At 43.1% G+C, this 21589-nt stretch overlaps 1 protein-coding gene across 10 annotated transcripts in view; it reads left to right on the top strand.

Annotated features, from left to right (window-relative positions):
- LOC105098995 (phosphoinositide 3-kinase regulatory subunit 5) overlaps positions 1-21589 on the top strand; it is a 120496-nt gene that overhangs the window by 72951 nt on the left and 25956 nt on the right. For all 10 annotated transcript variants that reach the window (XR_010384493.1, XM_064495257.1, XM_064495255.1 and 7 more), the window contains one exon: positions 14074-14176. Coding sequence is in view for 9 of the 10 variants with exons in the window: in XM_064495257.1 (XP_064351327.1) it covers positions 14074-14176 (103 nt within the window). In the remaining variant the exon portion in view is untranslated. The remainder of the gene's footprint in view (positions 1-14073; positions 14177-21589) is intronic.

Genomic DNA, 21589 nt, shown 5'->3' with positions numbered 1-21589 from the left:
GCTCTGATGTGCCATTTGCTTAATCAGTGGCACAGAAGCCACCGTCAGTCATCCACGATGGAACTGAGACAGATCCCCCGCACAGGTGGCAGAGGTGCCCGCCATGTGACGTGTGGCGCTGTGTGGCAGAACACAATGTCCTTCCCACTGTGTCTGGGTCCTCCTTCCCATGGTACTGCTGTCTCTACCAGTATTCTGAGCATCCACATCTCTGTTTCCTGTGCCATTTGCTGTAGCAACCATGCCAAACAGACTTATTTCTGCTCCCTCATTTGAGAGTGGCTTGGGGACAGGGACCCCATATTGTCTTCACACGAGCACCTGACAGTCACAACACAGAGCGTCAGGTGCTGTGCAGAAGCAGAGAGGTGGACCTTAAATGTTTGTCCAATGACTCACATGGCCCCACGGGGCAACCCCAGGGCCTGTAATTAACTCTCCTCTCTGAGAACTGAGACTTGAGCCACAGTGGACAGTCCCTGACTTACGATAGTTCGACTTAAAATTTTCTGACTTTACAATAGTGGAAAAGCAATGTGCATTCAGTAGAAACGTATTTCAAATTTTGAATTTGGATCTTTTCCCGGGCTCAAGATACAGTGTACTGTCCTCTCTCAGCGCTGGGCAGAGCAGCACTCGTTCAGCCACGCAGTCATGAGGGTCAACGACTAATACATTTACAGCTGTTCTGCACCCAACTGTTCTGTTTCTCACTTTCAGGACAGTATTCAATCCATTATGTGAGATTGTCAACACTTTACATCAAATAGGCTTTGTGTGAGATGATTTTGCCCACCTGTAGGCTCATGGAAGTGTTCTGAGCACGTTCAAGGTGGGCGAGGCTAAGCTGTGATGTTCCATAGGGCAGGTGTGGTCAGTGCATTTCTGACTTAGGATATTTTCAACGTATGATGGGTTTGTCGGGGTGGGACGCCATTGTAAGATGAGGAAGATCTGTATCTCTCGTGGGTTGCCAGCTTGTCTGCCTCCAAGAGCCCAGCAGGGAGCGTGAAGGATGCCACAGACTAGCTGACAGTGGTGGACCCAGCAGAAGTGGGGTGCATGGCCCTTCCGGGGGGCAGCTGCAGTCCAAGGCCCACTGACTGCTTCCGTGGGGAACTGTGGATCTGGCATTTCCAGATATTCTAGCTACTCGTTTTAAGTAAAAGCTGAGAATCTTGATTTTCATGTGAAATCTGACTTTTAAATGTGGGCTGTGGATTCCAACTTTCTATAACCGTGGCTTCTTCTGGGAAAGTAGGAACCTTGCTTCTCACTGTGTGGCCTGTGCACCTTCCAGACGTTTGCCCTGGGCACAGTGTTTAACGTGCGCGGTGGAGTCTAGCAGCATACCAGGCGGAGTACGTCTCTGGGCGCCCCGTGTGAATGTTACTGAACCAGGTTCGTTTGCCCGACGCCCAGCAAGCCAAGGCTTGCAGCAAAGAAAGGATTTATTCACAGGGCAGCTAAGGGAGGAGACAGGAGGACAAAATCTCAGCTCTGTGTCCCTGAAGGCGAGGGCCTCGGGGTATTTATGAGATAAAGATGGGGCATGAGGACCGTGGGGAAAGGTGAGTGGAAAGAAAAAGGTGAGGTAATCCTCATTCTGCACAGGTGCAACTAAGCTACAGGCTTCTTCACGCGACACGTGTTTGGAAAACGGCACCATTGGCATGTCCTGAGGGTGGAGGTTTTGGGCCTCTGATGTCAAATGGGCACCAGGTGGACACTCGCGCACCCCCGGAGGGAGAGTCCATGGTCTCAGCCAGTCTTAAAGGGCTCGGGCCCAAACTGGATATAGCTGACTTCGAGTTCCTAAAAAGCAACTCAGGCAAAGATCTTATTGTTTAGGCTGTGGGAGGCTTGGAGGACACACAAGTTTTTGTAAAAACAATGAAAGTGTGCCTGATCGGTGAAGGCCATTTAATTATTTATTAATGGCTAACTGCTAATTACCATGCACTTCACGAATCTGAGAAATCAGTGTGTTGTCAAGCTTGTTGTGGGCATCAGGGCCAGTGTGCCAATTGTGGGCCGAGAATGTGGCGAGTCAGGCCACACTGCAGTCAGTAAAAAGTCACAGGCCGGTAGACCCCCAGCTCCTGAGGGCAAGGACTGTGTCTCCTTTATTTATCTCTAAACACTCAGGCCTGGCACGATTTCTGCCATGTGGCCGGTGTTCCGTAGGTACTGTTGGATTTACTCAGTAATCAGTCACTCAAAGCACTGCCAGGAGCTGGAAGAGAGACAGAGGGCCTCGGAGCAACCCAAATAGATGTTCCACATCCGTGAGTGGGAGTTCATGCTCTTTTCTTAGCTCAGTTTCTCAGGCTTTGCCTCCATATTTTACATACAAGCAATGCCGTGGCTTCCCGGCCTTCTGCAGATTGACAGGTGGGTGCAAAATCAGAGACAGCATCAGGGCAGCCACCAACGCAGAGGAGACTTTGATCAACTTAGAAAGAAGCATCGCCTCTGAACAAACTCCAGGAAGCGCCTCTTCGGATGAATTAGCAAACCTCGCCCTCGCTGGCTGGGCAAATTACCAAGAGGCCAGTGAGGCGGTGGGCTGGACGGCAGCTCCATCCACCCACTGTGTGCAAGGTGCCACCCCCACTGCTGAAACAGGGGTTGTACCTGAGAACACAGGTGTCATTCAGGGTAGGATGGAGGCTCCCTTCACCTACCCACCACCCGTGGAGTCTTCACCGTGTTACGGCAGGGTATGTGTGGTCGGCTTCCATGAGATTCATCGAGAAACCCTCAGAGGCACGTTTGGGTGCTTAAACGGGCAAGCTTTATTTCCTGAGAAATTCATGTCATCCTGAGCAAATGAGATACTGGTGTGCTTTGCGAGTGACCTGGGTTCTGCTTGCTTCTGCTTCCTGTTTGGTGCAAGCCTGACCCCTGAGGGCTGTCCCCTGCACTGGTGTGGTCAGCAGCCCCAGAGGACAGGAACTAGATTACAGAGGTCCCTGCAGAGGGACAATAGGGTGGCACAGAGCATCCCTAGTACCTGTACGGATATATATATATATATATATGAGCACTGAAAAAAATGTTTGATGAGTGAATGAGTGAGCGAATGAATGAATAGAAGAATAAATAAGGAGGCTTTCTGACAGTGATTGTTTAGCTCCTTAGAATTTTACTCTCAATTAAAAATCAGCCCAGACCACCCCCAGCTTTACACAGTAAGTCCTGACCCATACATTCCTCTTTTAATCTGTATCTTTGTGATTTCTTTTCCCTTGAGGCTGCTCGATGTTTATTATTAGCTGATTCCACCTGGACAGAAGCTGGCTTGTGTGTTCATTTTATTTTCCTAGGGCAAAGGGTGCTCTGTGAAGTCTGGGGCAGGGGACAAAGGGGTGTGGAGAGCAAGGTAGGTGGCTGTGACCGCACACCCCCGGTTGAGATCTGAGCTGTAGCCCCGATTCATCATTCATTGGACATGTGACTTCAAATATTTCTCCAAAATATTTATGCACCGTCTACTGGGTGCCAATACTGCCCCAAACCCTGGGCATGCTGCAGTGAATAAGACACTCTGGAACCCAGTGTTTGTGGAGCCCACATTCTAATGAGGAGCCCAGAAAATGAATCATTACACGGGAAAATTTCTGTGAATAAAAATTTCTGTGATGAATGCTGTGAATAAAATAAAAGAGTGTGGTAGAGCATGACAGGGAGGGCCATTGTAGAAAGACTGGGCTGGAAAGGCCTCTCTGAGGAGGTGACGTTTAAGATGAGACCGAATGTTGAGAAGGAGCTAGCTGTGAGGAAAGCTTGGGAGAAAAGTGTTCCAGGCAGAGGCATGCAAAGGCCCTGAGGCAGGGCTGAGCTTGGCAAACTGGAGAAACACAAAGAGCTGTGTGGTGAAACCTGGCAAGCCAGAGGGAGAGCAGGATGAGATGACGCTGGGGCCAGACCAGGCAAGGTTTAGGCCAGATGAGGGGTGTGGAGTTTATTGTAAGGTCTAAGAGAAGTCATTGGAGGGCTTTAATTGGGGGCTGGATTGTACGGAGAAAGAGGGGAAGCTGGGAGACCCACTGGGGGCACCGCCGTAATCTGAACAAGAGATGATGGTGGCTTGGGCCCAGTGGGGCTGTGGGGTTGGCCTAGGTAATGGAGAGGGCTTGGGAACATGATTTCCTGGGTCCCACTTCGGAAGCTCCTCTGGGCCTCCCTCCACCATTGGATTTGGGGTCAGGACCTGGATCGGCCCTGTCCCCACTGCTGAAGGCCCCAGGGTCTTCCTCTCACTGTCAAATTCTCATGTTTGGATTTTCATAGTTCATTCTGATTTCAGTGTCTACTCTTTCTGCGTGGTGCTTCTTGCATGTCCATCTCACAAACGGGAGGAGCCTGCAGCTCGGAGAGGCCCGCGACGGGCCGCATAGGCGGAAGGGCGGGGCCTGGGATTTAACCTGATTCTTCAGACCCCAGTCAGTTCCCCCAGCGGCTCAGCACGGTCAGCCTCACAGCACAGCAGTCCCGGGGACCCAGGAAGGGAGAGAGGAGCAATTATTTTAACAGTTTTATCATTATTGTTTTATCATCCCCACCCTCAAATATAAGGTACACACACAGTGCAATGCAATGGCTGTGTCTTTGAGTGGTGAGGTCACAGGGGTCTATTTTATTATTATGCTTTGCAGCTTACATATATGTCGGCTCTCTCTTGGGTGAGCCATCTGTCCCATAATAAAAATAAAGTCAAACATACTTGATACTGAGAAATCAGATGTAGAAATGTATGAAAATGGAAATGACCTGTAACCCCAATGCCTATGGGTAAGTGATACCACTTTTTATTTTTTTGTAGTTTAGTGTGTATCATTAAAAGATAAAGGACTCACAATACACAAATATGTACAAGTCAAACTGGGGAAATCTGATTAAAAAGTTACCAATGTCAATATCCTGGTTGTGGTATTTGCCCTGCAGTTTGGCAAGATGTTACCACGGTGGGGACTGGGTAAGGCACACGTGGGCTCCCTCCGTATTATTTCTTACAACTGCGTATGAATCTTTGATTATCTCAGTGTGGAAAGTTTAATTTAAAAAAAGATAACAGCTTTTTTTTTTTTTCCCGAACAGAACTGCAATACTGTTACCTCCCTCCGCCCTAATTTCTGTGTTGAAATTCCCAGTTGTCTCGAATGCCGTAGTTTTTGGTAATGGTTTGAATTGAGATTGAAACAAGATTTTCACACGTCCACTTGGTTGATAATGTCTGTTAAGTCCGGTTAGTCAATAGCCGCCACCACCTCCGGTCATATAGTTTCCCATCTCCCTTCCCCACCATCGCCCCATCTTCCCTGCGATTTGTTAAAGAAAACAGTGTCCTGCAGAGTTTCTCAGAGCCTGGATTTGGCCTCCTGGTGGATGCAGCAGCATGTTCTGTATTTCCCATAAATTGGTAATTAGATATAGAGGCTTATTTGCTTCTCGAACATATAAAACACACACAAGTTTAAAAAAATTAAAGTGGTAAAAAGGGTATACATCGAAATGTCACTTTTCCACATCAGTTCCTCAGGTGTTTTCCAAGAGGCAGTTGCGTCTTGTGTGTAAATGATCTGGTTTTACAAAGCTCTGAGAGCCCCATTGAACAAGCATTCCTTTTCTTATTAGTAAATTCTAGAATTTGGTAAAAAAAAAAAAAAATACAAAAAAAATTTAAGCACACAAGCATGTAATGCTGGTTACAAATGATGATGTAGGTTTCTCTCTTTTTTTAAATGCTTTTATTTTTTATTTTAAAATTTTGTATACAGTAAAAGTGAGTTTTTTGCTATACAGTTCTATGAGTTTTAACGCATGTATAGATTTTACCACAATCAGGATACAGAGCAGTGCCATCACCCCAAGAAGTTCCCTCTTGCCCCTCTGTAGTCAACCCCCTCCCCATCGCAAGCCTTTACAAACACTGACCTATTTTTCTGACCCTATTTTCCTCTTCTAGAATGTTGTAAAACTGGAAGCGTACAGCGTGTAATCTTCTGAGTCTGGCTTCTTTCGCTCAGCATCGTGTCTTTGAGGCTCACGCATGTCATTGAGTGAATCAATAGTTCATCTCTTTTTATTGCCGAGTATTCTGCCATATGAATATATTACAGTTTGCTTTTCCATTCACCTGTTGAAAGCATTGGATTGTTGCCAGTTTTGGGTAGAGAGGGTAGAACTCAGTGGTAGAGTGTGTGCTTAGCATGCAAGAGGTCCTGGGTTCAAGCCCCAGTACCTCCAGTTTGAAAAAAAAAGAAGAAAAGAAAAAGCTTAAAAAAAAAAACCCTAATTACCCCTCCCCCCTCCAAAAGACAATGTTTCCAGTTTGGGGCAGTTATGAGTAGAGATGCAATACATATCGGTGGACAGGTTTTTGTGTAAATATACGTTTTCATTCCCCTAAGGCTAATATGCATTTTTGTTGTGCTTATTTGCCATCCACATCTTTTTTGATGAACTATTTGTTTAAATATTTTGTCCATTTGAAGGTATTATTTTCTTACTGCTGAGTTTTGAGAGTTCTTTATGTATCCAGGATACAAGTTCTTTGTCAGATGTGTGATTTGAGTATTTTCCCTAAGGCTCTAGTTTGTCTTTTCATTTTCTTAAAGGTATCTTTCACAAAGCAAAAGGTTTTAATTTTGGTGAAGTCAGTTTATCAATTTTTTCTTTTATAGATCATACTTTTGGTGTTATATCTAAGAACACTTTCCATAATGCAAGGTCACAGACATTTTCCTATGTTTTCATCTAAAAGGTTATTGTTTTACATTTTACATCCTGTGATACATTTTTAGTTCATTTTGGTTTAAGATGTGAGTTTAAGTCAAGTTTTTTTTTTTTTGTATATTGATAATTAGTTGTTCCAGCATCATTTGTTGAAAAGACTAGCCTTTCTCCATTGACTTGGCTTTACAGTTTAGTCAAAAATCAATTAGCCGTGTCTGTATGTGTCTATTTCTAGACACTCTATTTTGCTCCATTGGTCTGCGTCTAATCTTTTTTTTGCAGGGGTTGCAGGGGGAGGTAACTAGGTTTTTATCGCTCTACCACTGAGCTATACCCTCCCTCCCCCCATGTCTAATCTTTTACTAATATAACTTGATAATAATTCTTAAAATAGGAATGTGACCCCTCAAATGTTTTTTTTTTCTCCAAAATTGTTGGGCTATTTATTCCACTTCCTTATACATTTTAGAAATCTACTTGTCTGTATCTACAAAAAAATACTGCTGGTGTTTTCATTGAAATTACATTAAATCCTTCTGAAAACTATTGAATTATACACTTTAAGTGAATGGATTTTCTGATGTGCAAATTATATCTGAATAAACCTAATTAAAATTTTTTCTATTGATTAAAAAAAAGAAATTACATTAAATCCATAAATCAATTTAGGGGGAATTGACACCTTAACTACATTGGGTCCTCCAAATCATGAACATACTGTGTGTTTCCATTTATTTCAGTCTTTGATTTCTTTTTTCAGCATTTTGTAGTTTTCATCATACAGATCCTACACATGTTTTGGTAGATTTATACCTAAGTGTTTTTGTTTCCTTTTGGAGCTATTTTAAATGCATTGTGTTTTTAATTTTGGTTTCCGGTTGTTCATTTTCAGCCTATATAAATATGACTGATGTTGTATATTGGCACTATTTTCTGTGATCCTGCCAAGTTCACTTATTAGTTCTAGCAGATTTTTTGGTAAATTTTTTGGGATTTTTTTTAGTGTAGACTTGTCACCTGCAAATAGGGTTCTATTATTTGCAAATAGTTTTATTTCTTTCTTTCCAATCTGTGTATCTCTTTTACTTTATGTTTTTCCCCCTATTACACTGGCTTCCAATACTATGTTAAATTGTTGAATGGGAGTGGTGAGAGTGAATGTTCTTGCCTTTTCATAATCTTTGAGAGGAAACATTTAGTCTTTCACTATTACGTATATTAGCCATGGAGTTTTTTATAGATGCCCTTTATCAGATTAATGAAGATCTCTTATATTCCTAATTTGCTGGACATTTTTATCATGAATGAATATTAAAATTCATCAAATGCTTTTACTGCATCAATTGATGGGATCATACAGTTTTTCTTTTTTAGTCAATAATATGGTAGATTACATTGATTGACTTTCAAATATTGAACCAGTCTTTCATCTCTGGGATGTTAAACCCCATTAGGTTGTTATACATTATTCTTTTTATATATTGCTGGACTTGGTCTGCTAATATTCCTTTTATTATTGAAGTATAGTTGACTTACAATATTGTGTTAGTTTCAGGTGTACAGCAAAGTGATTTGATTATATATACATATATTTTCAGATTCTTCTCCACTATAAGTTATTACAAGATATTGAATATAACTCCCTGTGCTCTACAGTAAGCCCTTCTTGTTTACCTATTTTATATATAGCAGTGTGTATCTAATAATCCCAAACTCCTAATTTATCCCACCCTCCACTACCCCTTCAGTAATCATAAATTTGTTTCCTATGTCTGTGAGTCTGTTTCTGTTTTGTAAATAAGTTCATTTGTATTATTTTTAGCTTCCACATATAAATGGTACAATATATTATTTGTCTTTCTCTTTCTGACTTACTTCAGTTAGTATGATAATCTCTAGGCCCATCCATGTTTCTGGAAATGGCATTACTTCATTCCTTTTTATGGCTGAGTAGTATTCCATTGTATATATACATTACAACTTCTTTATCCATTTATCTCTCTATGGACACTTAGGTTGCTTCCAAGTCTTAACTATTATAAATAGTGCCACTATGAATATTGGGATGCATGTATCTTTTTTAATTAGTTTCATCTTTTCCAGATATATTCCCAGGAATGGGATTGCTGGATCATATGATAACTCTATTTTTAGTTTTTTAAGGAACCGCTATACTGTTCTCCAAAGTGGCTGCACCAATTTACATTCCCACCAACAATGTAGGAGGGTTCCCTTTTGTCCACACCCTCTCCAGCATTTGTTATTTGTAAACTTTTTGTTGACGGCCATTCTGACTGGTATCAATGTAATTTTTATTTGCATTTCTCTAATAATTAGCAATGTTGAACATCCTTTCATGTGCCTGTTGGCCTTCTGTATATCTTTGGAGAAATGTCTATTGAGGTCTTCTGCCCATTTTGGGGTTGGGGGGTTTGTTTTTTTCTTATTAAGTTATATGAGCTGTTTATATATATTCTGGAAATTAAGCCCTTGTCAGCCTCATCTTTTGCAAATATTTTCTCCCATTCCCTAGGTTGTCTTTTTGTTTTGCTTATGGTTTCCTTTGCTGTGCAAAAGCTTATGAGTTTAACTAGGTCCCATTTGTGTATTTTTGCTTTTATTTCTATTGCCTGGGTGGACTGTCCTAGGAGAACGTTGCTGAGATTTATGTCAGATGTTTTCTTTTTGATATTGAGTTGTATGAACTGTTTGGAAATTAAGTCCTTGTTGGTCACATCAATTGCAAATATTTTCTCCCAGTCTGCAGGCTTTCTGTTTTGTTTATGGTTTCCTTTGTTGTGCAAAAGCTTATCAGTTTGATTAGGCCCCATTTGTTTATTTTTGCTTTTATTTCTGTTGCCTTGGGAAACTGATCTAAGAAAATATTGCCGTGATTTATGTCAGAGAATGTTTGGCCTATGTTCTCTTCTAGGAGTTTTATGGTGTCATGTCTTATAGTTAAGTCTCTAAGCTGCTTTGAGTTTCTTTTTGGATATGATGTGAGGGAGTGTTCTAACTTCATTGATTAACGTGCGGCTGTCCAGCTTTCCTAACACCACTTGCTGAAGAGTCTGTCTTTTTTATCCATTGTACATTCTTGCCTCCTTTGTCGAAGACTGATTGACCATAGTTGTGTGAGTTTATTTCTAGGCTCTCTATTCTGTTCAGTCTGCTTATGTTTTGTTGAGAATTTTTTCAATATGTTCACAAGGGATATTGGTTTCTGTTCTTATACTGTCTTTGTCTGGTTTTGGTATCAGGTTAGTGCTGAGTTGGAAGATGTTCCTTCCTCTTTTATTTTCTGGGCCCATGGATTATTTAGAAATGTGTTGTTTAAGATATATGTATTTGGGGATTTTCTAGTTATCTTTATGTTACTGATTTCAAGTTTAATTTCATGATGATGAAAAAACCTACTTTGTACAACTTCTATAATTTAAATTTGTTAAGGTTTGTTTTATGACCCAGAGTATGGTCTATCTTGGTGAATGTTTTACGTACACTTGAGAAGAATTTATATTCTATTGTTACGTGTAGTGTTCTGTAAATGCCAGTTAAATTCAGTTGATGATATTCAGTTTTTCTATAGCCTTGTTGATTTTCCATCTGCTTGTTCTATCAGTTACTAAGAGAGGACTGTTAAAATCTCTAACTACAGTTGTGGATTTATCTACTTATCCTTTAGTTTTATTAGTTTTTCCTTCATGTATTTTGAAGCCCTGTTGTTAGGTGCTACATGTTTAGAATTGTCATATCTTCTTCATGAATTGATCCTTTTATCATTACATAATGTCTCTCTGCATTCCTGGTAATTTTCCTTGCTCTAAAATCTATTTTGTCTAATATTAATATAACCACTTCAGCTTCCATTTGGTTAGTGTTTGCATACTATATTTTTTCTGTTCTTTTGTTTTTACCATATATGGCATTATATTTGAACTGAATTTATTGTAAACAGCATATAGTTGTTTTAGATTTTGTTTTTTAATCTATGCTAACAATCTCTGTCTTTTAATTGGTGTATTTAGATCATTTACTTTTAATGAATTATTGATATGTTTTAATTTAGGTCTATAATTTTGCTCTTTATTTTTTCTTTGTTATTTCTGAGTTTTGGTCCTCTGATAAAGGAGGCAAAAATAGGGATTCTTCCCATGCCCTTGGGTTCACAGTTTCTCTAGTCTGAGAGAAGGATTCCCTTCCTCGGAATTTTGGGCACCTGCATGGCCACCACTGCCACTACTGTTGTTGCTACTGCTGTCCCAGGATTACCCGGAGGCTCTAGTAGGAGAAAACAGAGAAGAAAAAGGGAATTCCCCCATCTCTCCAACCCTTAAGGGACCCTTTTCTGCTCCTCAGACCAGAAAGAGAAGACTTTTCTTCTAACCCTTCCTGTCTTCCCTCAGCGTACACTTCTGAGTTTCAGGCTGCCCTTGTGTCCAGGCTAGGGTATACAGAAGGGGAGAAAGCAGAAGACTCACTGCCGGGTTGTTCTTACGTCAAATACTGGTTTTATTCCCCATTCTGCCTGCTACCATTTACTTTTCAGAATCCTCAGATAACTGTTCCATGCATACTACCCAGAGTTTTTAGTTGCATTCAGTGGGAGAGTTACAGTTATGTGTACTTACTCCATCTCTACCAGAACCAGAGCCTCAAGGTCACATTTTGATGTTTTGTTATTCCTGACTTTTTTAAATGCATGTATGCAAATTTAGAAATATACTTTAAAAAATTAATCTGTTAGAGATATGTTAACTGTTCTGCTACCTACTGTTTTTTAAAATAAATATCTCTCTTTTATTTTATTTATTAGTCTATTATTTTATTATTTTATTTTGGTGGGGGAGGGGAGGTAATTAGGTTTATTTATTTTTAGAGGAGGTACCTGGGATTGAACCCAGGACCTCATGCATGCTAAGCGTGCACTCTACCACTTAAGCTACATCTTCCCCCTTGTTACCTACTGTTTAAAATAAATACATCTGAAGCTCTTTTCAATTCAGTAAATATAAATATACATCATCATTTTTATGACTGCATAGTATTCCACTGAATAGCTTACTTTAATTCACTTAATTGATACTCTGTAGTTGGACCTTTAGGTGTCTTCTGGTTTTTCCTCCATTATAAGCAATGTTTTAATTAACACTGTTGTACACATTCCTTATTCACTTGTCCAATTATTCCCTTAGGATAAATTCCTAAAAGTGGAATTGGTTGGGCAAAAGGTATGCACATTTTGAATTTTGATACCCATTGCCTGACTGCCCTCTAGAAAAGCCATACCAGTTTCCATTCTTGCCAGCTAAATATGACACAGCAAATTTTCTCATATCCTCACCCACAATTGATGTTATTATCTTTTCTAATCTTTGTCAATGGTATAAAATATTAAATATATTTTAATATTCATTTCTATGATTATCAATGGGCTGAAATTATTCAGAGTGCATTATAATTTTAATACATTGAATTCAATTACTTGATATTTATTATTTTATAAATGTATTTTTTAAATTGAAGTATAATCAGTTATAATGTGTCAATTTCTGGTGTATAGCACAATATCCCAGTCATGCATATACATACATATGTTTATATACATATATTTACTTATTTGCATGCATATATATACATATATTTAAAATTACATATCTTTATTTATAGATGACGTTGATCTATTTTTTTATTGTGGTAAAATATACCTACCACAGAAGTTAACAATTTTAAGCACTTTAAAGTGTACAATTCAGTGGCACTAAGTACATTCACAATGTTGTGTAGTTATCACTACTGTCCATTTCCAGAATTTTTTCATCATCCCAAACAGAAAGTCTGTACCCATTAAACAGAAACTCCCCATTCCTCCCTCCCTCCAGCCCCTAGTAACCTCTATTATATTTTCTGTCTTTGTCAATTTACCTGTTTTACATGCCTCATGTAAACGGAATCATTTAATAGTTGCCCTTTTGTGTTTGACTTTTTTCACTTAGCATGATGTTTTCAAGGTTCATCTACATTGGAGCATGTATCAGAATTTCATTCCTCTTTAAGGCTGCATTATTTTCCATTATATGTATAGACCACTTTTGGTTTATCCACTGTTGTGGACTCTTGAGTGTCTCCATCTTATGGCTATTTTGAATAATGCTGCTGTGGGCACTGGTGTGCAAGTATCTCTTAGAATCCCTGTTTTCAGTTCTTTCAAGTATTTACCTAGAAGTGGAATTGCTGGTAAGCCATATGGTAATTCTGAGGACTCACCATTCCTTTTTTTTTCCCACTGCAGCTCTTCCAGTTTACGTTCCAGCCAACAATGTGCTCGGGTCCTCATTTCCTCCCACCCTTGCCAGCACTCGTTATTTTCTGTTGTTTTTCCTTTTAAAATAGCTATCCCAGAGGCTGTGAAGTGCTTCGTCTATTTTTTTGAAACTATCCTCATTAGATTTTTGTGTCAGGGATAAACTGGCTCTTTTAGAGAATCTTTTCTTCTTTCTCTATGCTTTGGGACAGTTTAAGTGACATACAAATTTTCTTTATTCTGCAGGTTTGAGAGAACTTATCAAAGAAGTCCTCTGAGCCAACACCACTTTTTTAAGAGCCAAAATAACACTTTTTAGACAGCTTTCTGTTTCCTCACTGGTTACTGATAGAAGCAGTTTTTCGAACTTTTCTAGAGCCTTCTGAGTCATTTGTATGTTCCTAGAACACTGTGTATGATATAGATGGTTCAGACTTCATACAGACAAATGTCATATGTTTATCATTCCTAATATTGTCTCTTTGTTCTCTCTCTCAATTAGCTTTCCCGTGTGTGTGTGTGTGTGTGTGTGTGTGTGTGTGTGTGTGTGTGTGTCTGTGTCTGTGTTTCTTCAACCAACAAGCTCTTGGATTCATTCAACGTCCCTCTGCTTCCCCGTTGTGGGATGTTTCCCTCTGGGAAGCAGACTTTGGGAGTCCCTCCTGTGGGGTCACGACTGAGGGCATGAGCTCCAGAACCAGATGGTCTGAGTTCAAGTGCTCATTTCTTTCCGTACTATGTGACCTTAAATAGTTACTTAACCTCTCTGTGCTTCAATGTCCACATCTGCAGAATGGGGAGAAAACAGTACCTACTTCACAAGGTTAATATTAATATTAAAGAGTCAGTCGTTTAAGTGTTTAGAAGAGTGTCTGGCACGTGGCAAGCACCCTACACGTCCTTCTTGAATAAATCTAGACTTCCCTCCAGTGTGTCAGAAGCCTCGGTCCCCCGGGAGCCTCTCCATTCCACAAATGCCCTTTCTACACTTTCCCACCACTTACACTAACTGCCTCTTATTTTTGCAGAACCACCTCTTTGCAGAAAAACAACCACTTTACTTTCCATTCTGCTGCCTGAGACAACCACATCCTCCTCACACCCCTCCCCAGGCTCCCATGGACAACCCAGGTCAGTATGGTCGTGGGGGGAGGGGTCTGAAGCCCCTGGCCACAGAGTGGGGAGGACCGCTCTTGGGGGTGAAAATGGCCCCAGGGCTGGCAGGACTGCCTCCACGCAGCCAGCCTGTGACATGCCAACTCAGCTGCCTGAATGCAAAAACACCTTGAGAGGGGGACATCCACACACTTGTGAGCCCCAGATGCTCGCAGGTCACTGAGCTGGACACTGGGAATAATGATCATAGTAGCCAAGATTTCTTACCAAGCGCTTGCATTTATTTAACAAAAAAAAACCTCCCTGGCACTTAGGATATCTCAAGTAGTGGGAAAAGCACTTGACAAATATTAACTCACTTCGTCTTCATAAAGACCCCATAGGTAGCTACTACGATCACTCTCATTTTGCAGAAGGGGAAAGTGAGACAGGGACTGTCCCCAAGGTCCCATAGATATTATATGGTCAAATCAGAATTTGAACCCAGCAGTCTAGCTCTGGCCTCCCTGCCTTGAATGATTTCACTACAATGAAATATCATGCAAATAACAGAAGGATTCTGTGAAATAGGGGTATCCATATGACTGTCTTCATTTTATTGGAAGGGAAACAGGCTCAGAGAGGTTAGGTCATTTGCTCAAAGCTACACAGCTAATAAGTGGCAGAGCCAGGATTGGAACCCAAATCCCAGATTCTTCCCCCTACACCAGCCTGGGACCACAGGGGGCGATAACCTTTCCCCCAAGATGTGGGTTAACCAGTGTTCACCCAGCAAGTCAGAGGCCACCCGTCAGGCTAGCAGGCATAGCCTCTAATGCCTGGGGAAGGGTAGGGGACGCCCCAAGGCAGACCCAGCTACAAGGCTGTAATTAGTCCTAGGACATGCATCCTTTCCACACCCTGCTCACCCTCAGAGAGCCTCGCCCACTCAGAAGACGCCCCGAGCCAGGCGAGCCCACTGAATTTTGGTGTTCCAATATTCCTGGTGTCCTTAACCAGCTGGGGTTTGGGCTGGAAGGAGGGACAGCACTGTGAAAATCTCCTAAATATTTCAAAATCAACTTACTTTGCACTCAATTCAAGTATAGCAGTAGAGACACGCTGTCCTGTGTTTTAGGAAGAGAGGTGTACCAATGGAGGTTCTTTAGATACAAGCAATAGAAACCCTATGGCTCATTTCATTTTCAAAAATAAAAAGTAGCCAAGCATTGTAGGAACAGCTGAAGCACCAGGCACCAGAAGGGGCAGGGAACAGGCGGATCTGCCACCAGGACAGGAAGAGGGGGACAGTGACCTCCGAGAGCACCCCAGGAATTCTCCCCTCCTGGCCACCATCTGCACAAGTTTGATCCCGAGGGAGAGAGGATCTCTTGGCTAGCGTGGTCCTGTGCCTCTCCAAGGAGCATGTGCCACGTTGCTCCAGCCGGTGGCGCATCTGGGCGCTGAGCCCATGATGTCAACGAGCAGCTGAGATGCTGAGACAGGGCAGTCTGCGCACCAAGGAATTCTCAGACAAGTCCTCGCTCCTCACTGGAAGGGCAACAGTGAGGTCCATATGGTCGGTGTGTGGGGTCCCACGGGCTCCTGGAAAATAGCCCTCAGCTCAGGGGTCAAGGTCAGGAAGAGGTCATCCAAAATGGAAACAAGTAAACACAACAGGTCCTAATGACATTCACCTATACAGGACTAAGCTGCCTCGGATGTTCCAAGTCGGGACTGGAACACACAAAAGCAAACCATGTTCTTCTTAACTGTGTTAAGGCATGAGGTCGTGGGACCCCAGGTTGGTGATTTTATTGTGATTTTTAAAAGGGAGCGGATCAGAAGGAGTTCGTTGGTGTGTTTCCATTTCCATTCCAGGGAAGGGGTGCCAGTTCTGATGGCTCATATCCAGAGAGTGGAAAGGAACAGTTCACCACAACATCCTCGTTTGAGGGAAACATCCCTCAAGAATTATTAATTCAATCTCTTTGGTAGTAATTTTGTGTGTCCCAAGTGACCTGAGGTTCCCTGGAACCTTCTCATCTGGGTGGACATGTCTACCCATCCCACTCTCCATTCCTCAGCTGGAGAAGACTGAGGAAATGTTAAGTTTGATTATTCCAGCAGCTTTCACCATACAGGTGCCTGGTCCTCTCTGGGCATGTTAGTCATGGTTCCCCAGAGGATCAGAACAAGTAGGGTGCATACGCATGTACAGAGTGACATTTGTGATAAAGAATTGGCTCAGGTGATTATGGAAGCCGACAAGTACCGAGATCTCCAGTCAGCAAGCTGGAGACCCCAGACCGCCAATGGTGGAGTTCCATTCCAGCAGCCAGAGGGCTCGAGACTTGGGAAGAGCTGATGTTTCAGTTCAAGTCCAAAGGCAGGGAAAACCAGTGTTCCAGCTGGAAGGCAGTCAAGCAGGAGAAATTCCCTCTCACTTGGGGGAGGGTCAGCCTTTTGTTCTATTCAGGTCCCAATTGATTAGATGAGGCCCACCAACATTAGGAAGGGCAATCTGCTTGACTCAATCCATCAATTTCGATGTTAAATGCATCTGAAACACCATCACAGACACACCCAGAATAATGTCTGACCAAATATCTGGGGGCACTGTTGCCCAGTCAAGTTGACACATAAAATTAACCATCACAGGTGGGTATGGGACAACTTCAAGATGACAAAGACTGGTCTGCTTGAGAAAAATCTTAGGAGATTTTATTCTTGTCATGACTGGACCCAAAGAGAGTTATAGCACTGGTGTCTACAAGGGTTACGTTTCTGAACAAAGGTTATATCTTTTGCAAAACAGGCTCACAAACAACAACAAAAATAGTAGCAATAATGATAAATATTCTCCAATTATATTCTTTAAAATCTGCTCCCGCAACTGTGATAGCCAGGAGCATTGCTGGGGTGGGGGCCATCCTGACATTGTGACCTTCATCCTTAATACAGGGGTGATTGTCTTCTGTGAACTTTGAGCATCACCTCACTCCTTTCCTGACCAACAGGTCAGTTATTCAGATCTCCAAACTTGTCACTGAAGACGGTAATCCTCTAGCTGTACATTAGGGTCTCCTGGGGAGCTGTAAAAACCCTGTTAGGCCCCACCCTCAGATATCTGATTTATTTGGTTTGGGGTGGGCTGTGCACTGGTACTTTTTAAAGCTCTCCAAGTGATTCTAATGTGCAGACGCGGCTGGGAACCAGAGGAAAGGCAAGCATTCTAAGAGGGGTCTGGGGAGAGATTTGACTGTCTGGGCTCACAGGGCAGTGGACAGCTGGCATTGCCAAGTCTTAGGACAGCTTTGAATGGCCTGAAATTGAGGAGCAGACCCTGAACATAGCCTTTCTTCTCCCTCCCTTCCTCCCTGTTGTCTCTTTAGCTATAATAACGCCTACCCTGGTTGGAGAACTGGGAACCTTTTTTCCAGCCACTTTACCAGGGGTGTTTATTTCTGCGTTCAAGCATCAGGCACACAGATAGACACGTGCTCATAGTCTCCCCTGGGGGTGCCCTCTTCTCCTTCCCCAGTAAGGAGGTGAATGGTCACATGTAAGCTTTAGAGGAAGAGCTTTTGACCAACAACAGCTCTGCAGCCTTGAGTAAATCCTCTCTCCCCTCTGAGCCTCCTTTCCCCATCTGTGGAATGGGAAGAGAGCCAGCCTCCAAGGTTCCTTTGAGTCTGACCTTCTGTGGTTGGAGCAGCGACACGGGGCAAGGGTGAGGGCTTTCGATCGGGAACCCACAAAGCAGGGAGATCAGTATTTGTTCTGGCAAACTCACAGGGCTCTGCTCAGAATCCAGTGAGGTAACACACCAGCGAACACTCTGTGTGTCCCTGAGTCAGACGAGAGTAGCTGCTGTAACAGATGACGCCATGTCAGTGTCAACACAGCAAATGCCTGTTCCTGACTCATGTCACCAGCCAGCCAGGGTTAGAAACAGTCTTCCAGGGACTGAAGCTTCTTCCCTCTCGTGGCACCATGAAATGTTAGGTAGTAATAGTAATCCGGACACCTGATAGTTAAACCCCACATTCCTGGTTGGAGGGGAGGAAAATGAATGTCACTTGTTTATTGGCTGTTCTGAGTCAAGAATGATGTCAGACATGCAGGGCATCTGTAAACAACCCTGGGATACTTGAGGTGCAAGCAATATTCTTTCTTTTGCTTAATCAAATCCAATCCAGCTTCAAGCTCTCCTTGTCCAAGAACAGTACAAATTCCCATGTCATTCACTTAGGGTGCCTCCTCACTCCTGGGGATCCTGTGAGAAACCCAGGGGTTACAAAGTCTGGATGATGGGGAAAGTCTGTGGTCTTCAGTCCACTATGGCTGCAGCCCCCAGGACAGCTTGGCCAGGCTTGCATGGTCCGTAGGGAGTCAGGGGCTCCTTTGGGGATGTTCTTGTGCTCTGGCGAAGGTGGCCCAGGAGACCACAGCAGTGGCACCCAAGCAAACAGAGTTTAGTGCTTAGCTGCCCTCATCTGAAATCTTTGCCACCACTGGGAAGCTGTATCCCAGCCAGCCCTGGTCTTCCTCATTCCCAAAGTCCCCATAACACTTGTGCCCTCACGTCTTGGGAAATCCAACCTTCCACCCTTGAATTGCCACCCTCCTCTTTCACTAAAAGCAGCAGCCTTTATCCTCATCCCTTTGAGACAATCCAGCTTGACTGTCTCCATCAGACAGCCAGGGGTCTCAACCTCGAGGGGCCGGGGAGGACGTAAATGAGGGAAACAAAGAGTGTGGTCACTCTGAAGCTGCTCCCCACCCCCTGTCATTGTCACATGTAACATGCATGTGACACAAGACATGTCCAGCATCGATAGACTTTTAAGAGATGCCAGAAATCCAAACTTTTATGCAAAATCTCCTGCTTTGTAAATGTTGGCAGCTAGTTCATTTTTTCTTTCCAAGACCCTCTACAAGCCCAAACAAAACAGGTCTGCAAGCCAGATGTGGACCGAAGCCTGAGAGCTTGTTCCAGCTGCCCAGACTTTCGAAAACAAAGTTTATTCGGGGTTGTCTTCCGGGGCTACTGGCAGAGTTTTTTTTTAACTTCTCTATTTTTCTCTGAAACATGAAAAACTTAACTCCCTTTGCAAAACAAGGGAAATGAGGGCTTGGAAGATAAGAGACTGGCTGCCCGTCTGATGAAGGGGCAGGGAGGACATCACAGTAATCACAGTTTTAAGTCTTTTGTGTAGTCCGTGGTGGGAAGGTGGGGAGAAGAAGGGAGGGGAGAAGGAAGAAAGAAGGAAAGAAGAAAGCATGAGCTCTTTTATTTTTGTGCAAGGTGGAGCTGGGTAGATGGAAGGACGGCTTCTTGCCAAGCTCAATGATTTCCTTGCTAGTATGGGGAGATGCTGCTCTGCGCAGCAGAGTGGCCGGTGGGCAACCATGGGCTGTAACACCTGCCCACTCGACGCCTGCTCTCAGCCTGGAGGAGACTCAGGATCAGACCTTGATGTGGTCCAGGGTGAGGGAGAGTGAGGGGTCCAGAGAGGCTGGGTGGCCCCAGCAGACTGGCAAGAGCCCGCACCAGAGCCGTGGAAGGGCCAGTCCCTGGGCACCAGAGCACAGAGTGCCTTGGCGTAAACAAGTTCTGTCTCCTGGACTGCGACCTGCTGTTTTTTTAAATTTGTCATCTCTCTCCTACCGACTTCAAAGGACTCCAAAGCCGTTAAGGTATACGTTACATGGAACAAAAAGCAGGGGCACCCCAAAAGGGGCAAAGAAGAGAGGTCTCTGTCTCTTAAGATGAGCTGACTTTGGAGGCTGGGTCCCAATTTGGCCGTGAGCTTCCTGACAGCTAAGGCAAAAGGGGAACCTCTGGGGCATGTGGTTTGCACCGTCTGACTACCAGGGACAGCACACTTGTCCGTAAAGACAGGCTCTTGGTTGGAGCTATTTATAAAGGGGAATTTATGGTACGGGGAGTGTCTCCCATACTTCCTGTGTTGGTCTGGATCCTCTGAGAAGCAAATACCAAGACAAGATTAAACATGCAAGCTTCATCGGGGGAAACACCTGTGGTCCAGAAAGCGGAGAGGGAGCCAGTGAGGGCTGGGAGAGCGAGCTGCCAGCCTGTGATGTAAATCTGAATCTGAAAGGAGGAGAAAGGGAGGAAAGGTGGGGTGGAAATGTGTTAGACTGATGGGTAGCTGGGGAATCTCCAAGCCAGAGTCAACCACTTGCAAAGGTCCCGGGGGGTGACCCTGCTTTAGAATCCCTGCTGCTGTCCACATCGGCTGGGAAGTGCAGCCTTGGCACAAGGTGACGGACTTCACAGCGAAGCAGCACAAAGCTCCTTGGTCCATTAAACTCCATGTAGCAGGAGGTCCGTGAGGTGCATTTTCACCACTACCACACTTTCCAGATGTCAGTTACTCATTCGTGTACCACCTCCATGGTTCTGCCATGTCAACGCACTGCTGTGAAAGAAAACAGTTATTTTGATGCTTGTTAAAACCCTAAGGAAGACTTTATGCAAGTTGCAATGGACAGATGTCTGGATAAAGAAGTGTGGTGTATTTATACAATGGAATACTACTCAGCCATAAGAAAGAATGAAATAATGCCATTTACAGCAACATGGATGGACATGGAGATTGTCATACTTAGTGAAGTAAGCCAGAAAGAGAAAGAAAAATACCATATGATATCACTTATATGTAGAATCTTTAAAAATGATACAAATGAACTTATTTACAAAACAGAAGCAGACTCACAGACACAGAAAAGAAACAGGATTACTAAGTGGAAAGGGGGTGACAAGGGATAAATTGGGAGTTTGGGATTTGCAGATACTAATAACTACTATGTATAAAATAGATAAACAACAAGTGTATACTGTATAGCACAGGGAACTATATCCAATGTCTTGTAATAGCCTATAACAAAAAAGAACATGAGAAGGCATATATATATATCTGAATCGCAGTGCTGTACGCCAGAAAGTAACACAACATTGTAAATCAACTATACTTCAATTAAAAGGAAAAAAAAAAGATTATTGCAATAGAGGAGAGATTGGGCTCGAATCTGAATCAGGCAAAGACAGCTGAGGATTTACAGCCAATAGAGGGAAGGGGTCAGTGGATGGAAAATTACTAAGAGGGGACCTGGGGGGACGGGGGAGGATGCTTGCTAAACTGACCTAACAGGATTCTTGCTGGAGGCAGGTCGAGGCCTTAAACATCAAAAGTTGGAAGCAGAGAACTTGATCAGATATCAGGGTTGGGGGTTCTCTATCGACTGACAGGATTGTTGCTAAAGACAGGACAGGGGGGCTATGCTGAGGCCTGCGAGAGAAGAGGGCTTGGAGGATCCTGAGTAAGATTTGGTCAGGGAGAGAGTCCATGTTACCTCCTGGTATTTATCTGATGTGTTTGTTTAAATCGATTTAAAATGTTAACTTCATGCATAGGTTGA

This window comes from Camelus dromedarius, chromosome 16 (assembly GCF_036321535.1).
Source record: "Camelus dromedarius isolate mCamDro1 chromosome 16, mCamDro1.pat, whole genome shotgun sequence".
Taxonomy (NCBI): Eukaryota; Metazoa; Chordata; class Mammalia; order Artiodactyla; family Camelidae; genus Camelus; species Camelus dromedarius.
This window is presented reverse-complemented; position numbering and strand designations above follow the sequence as displayed.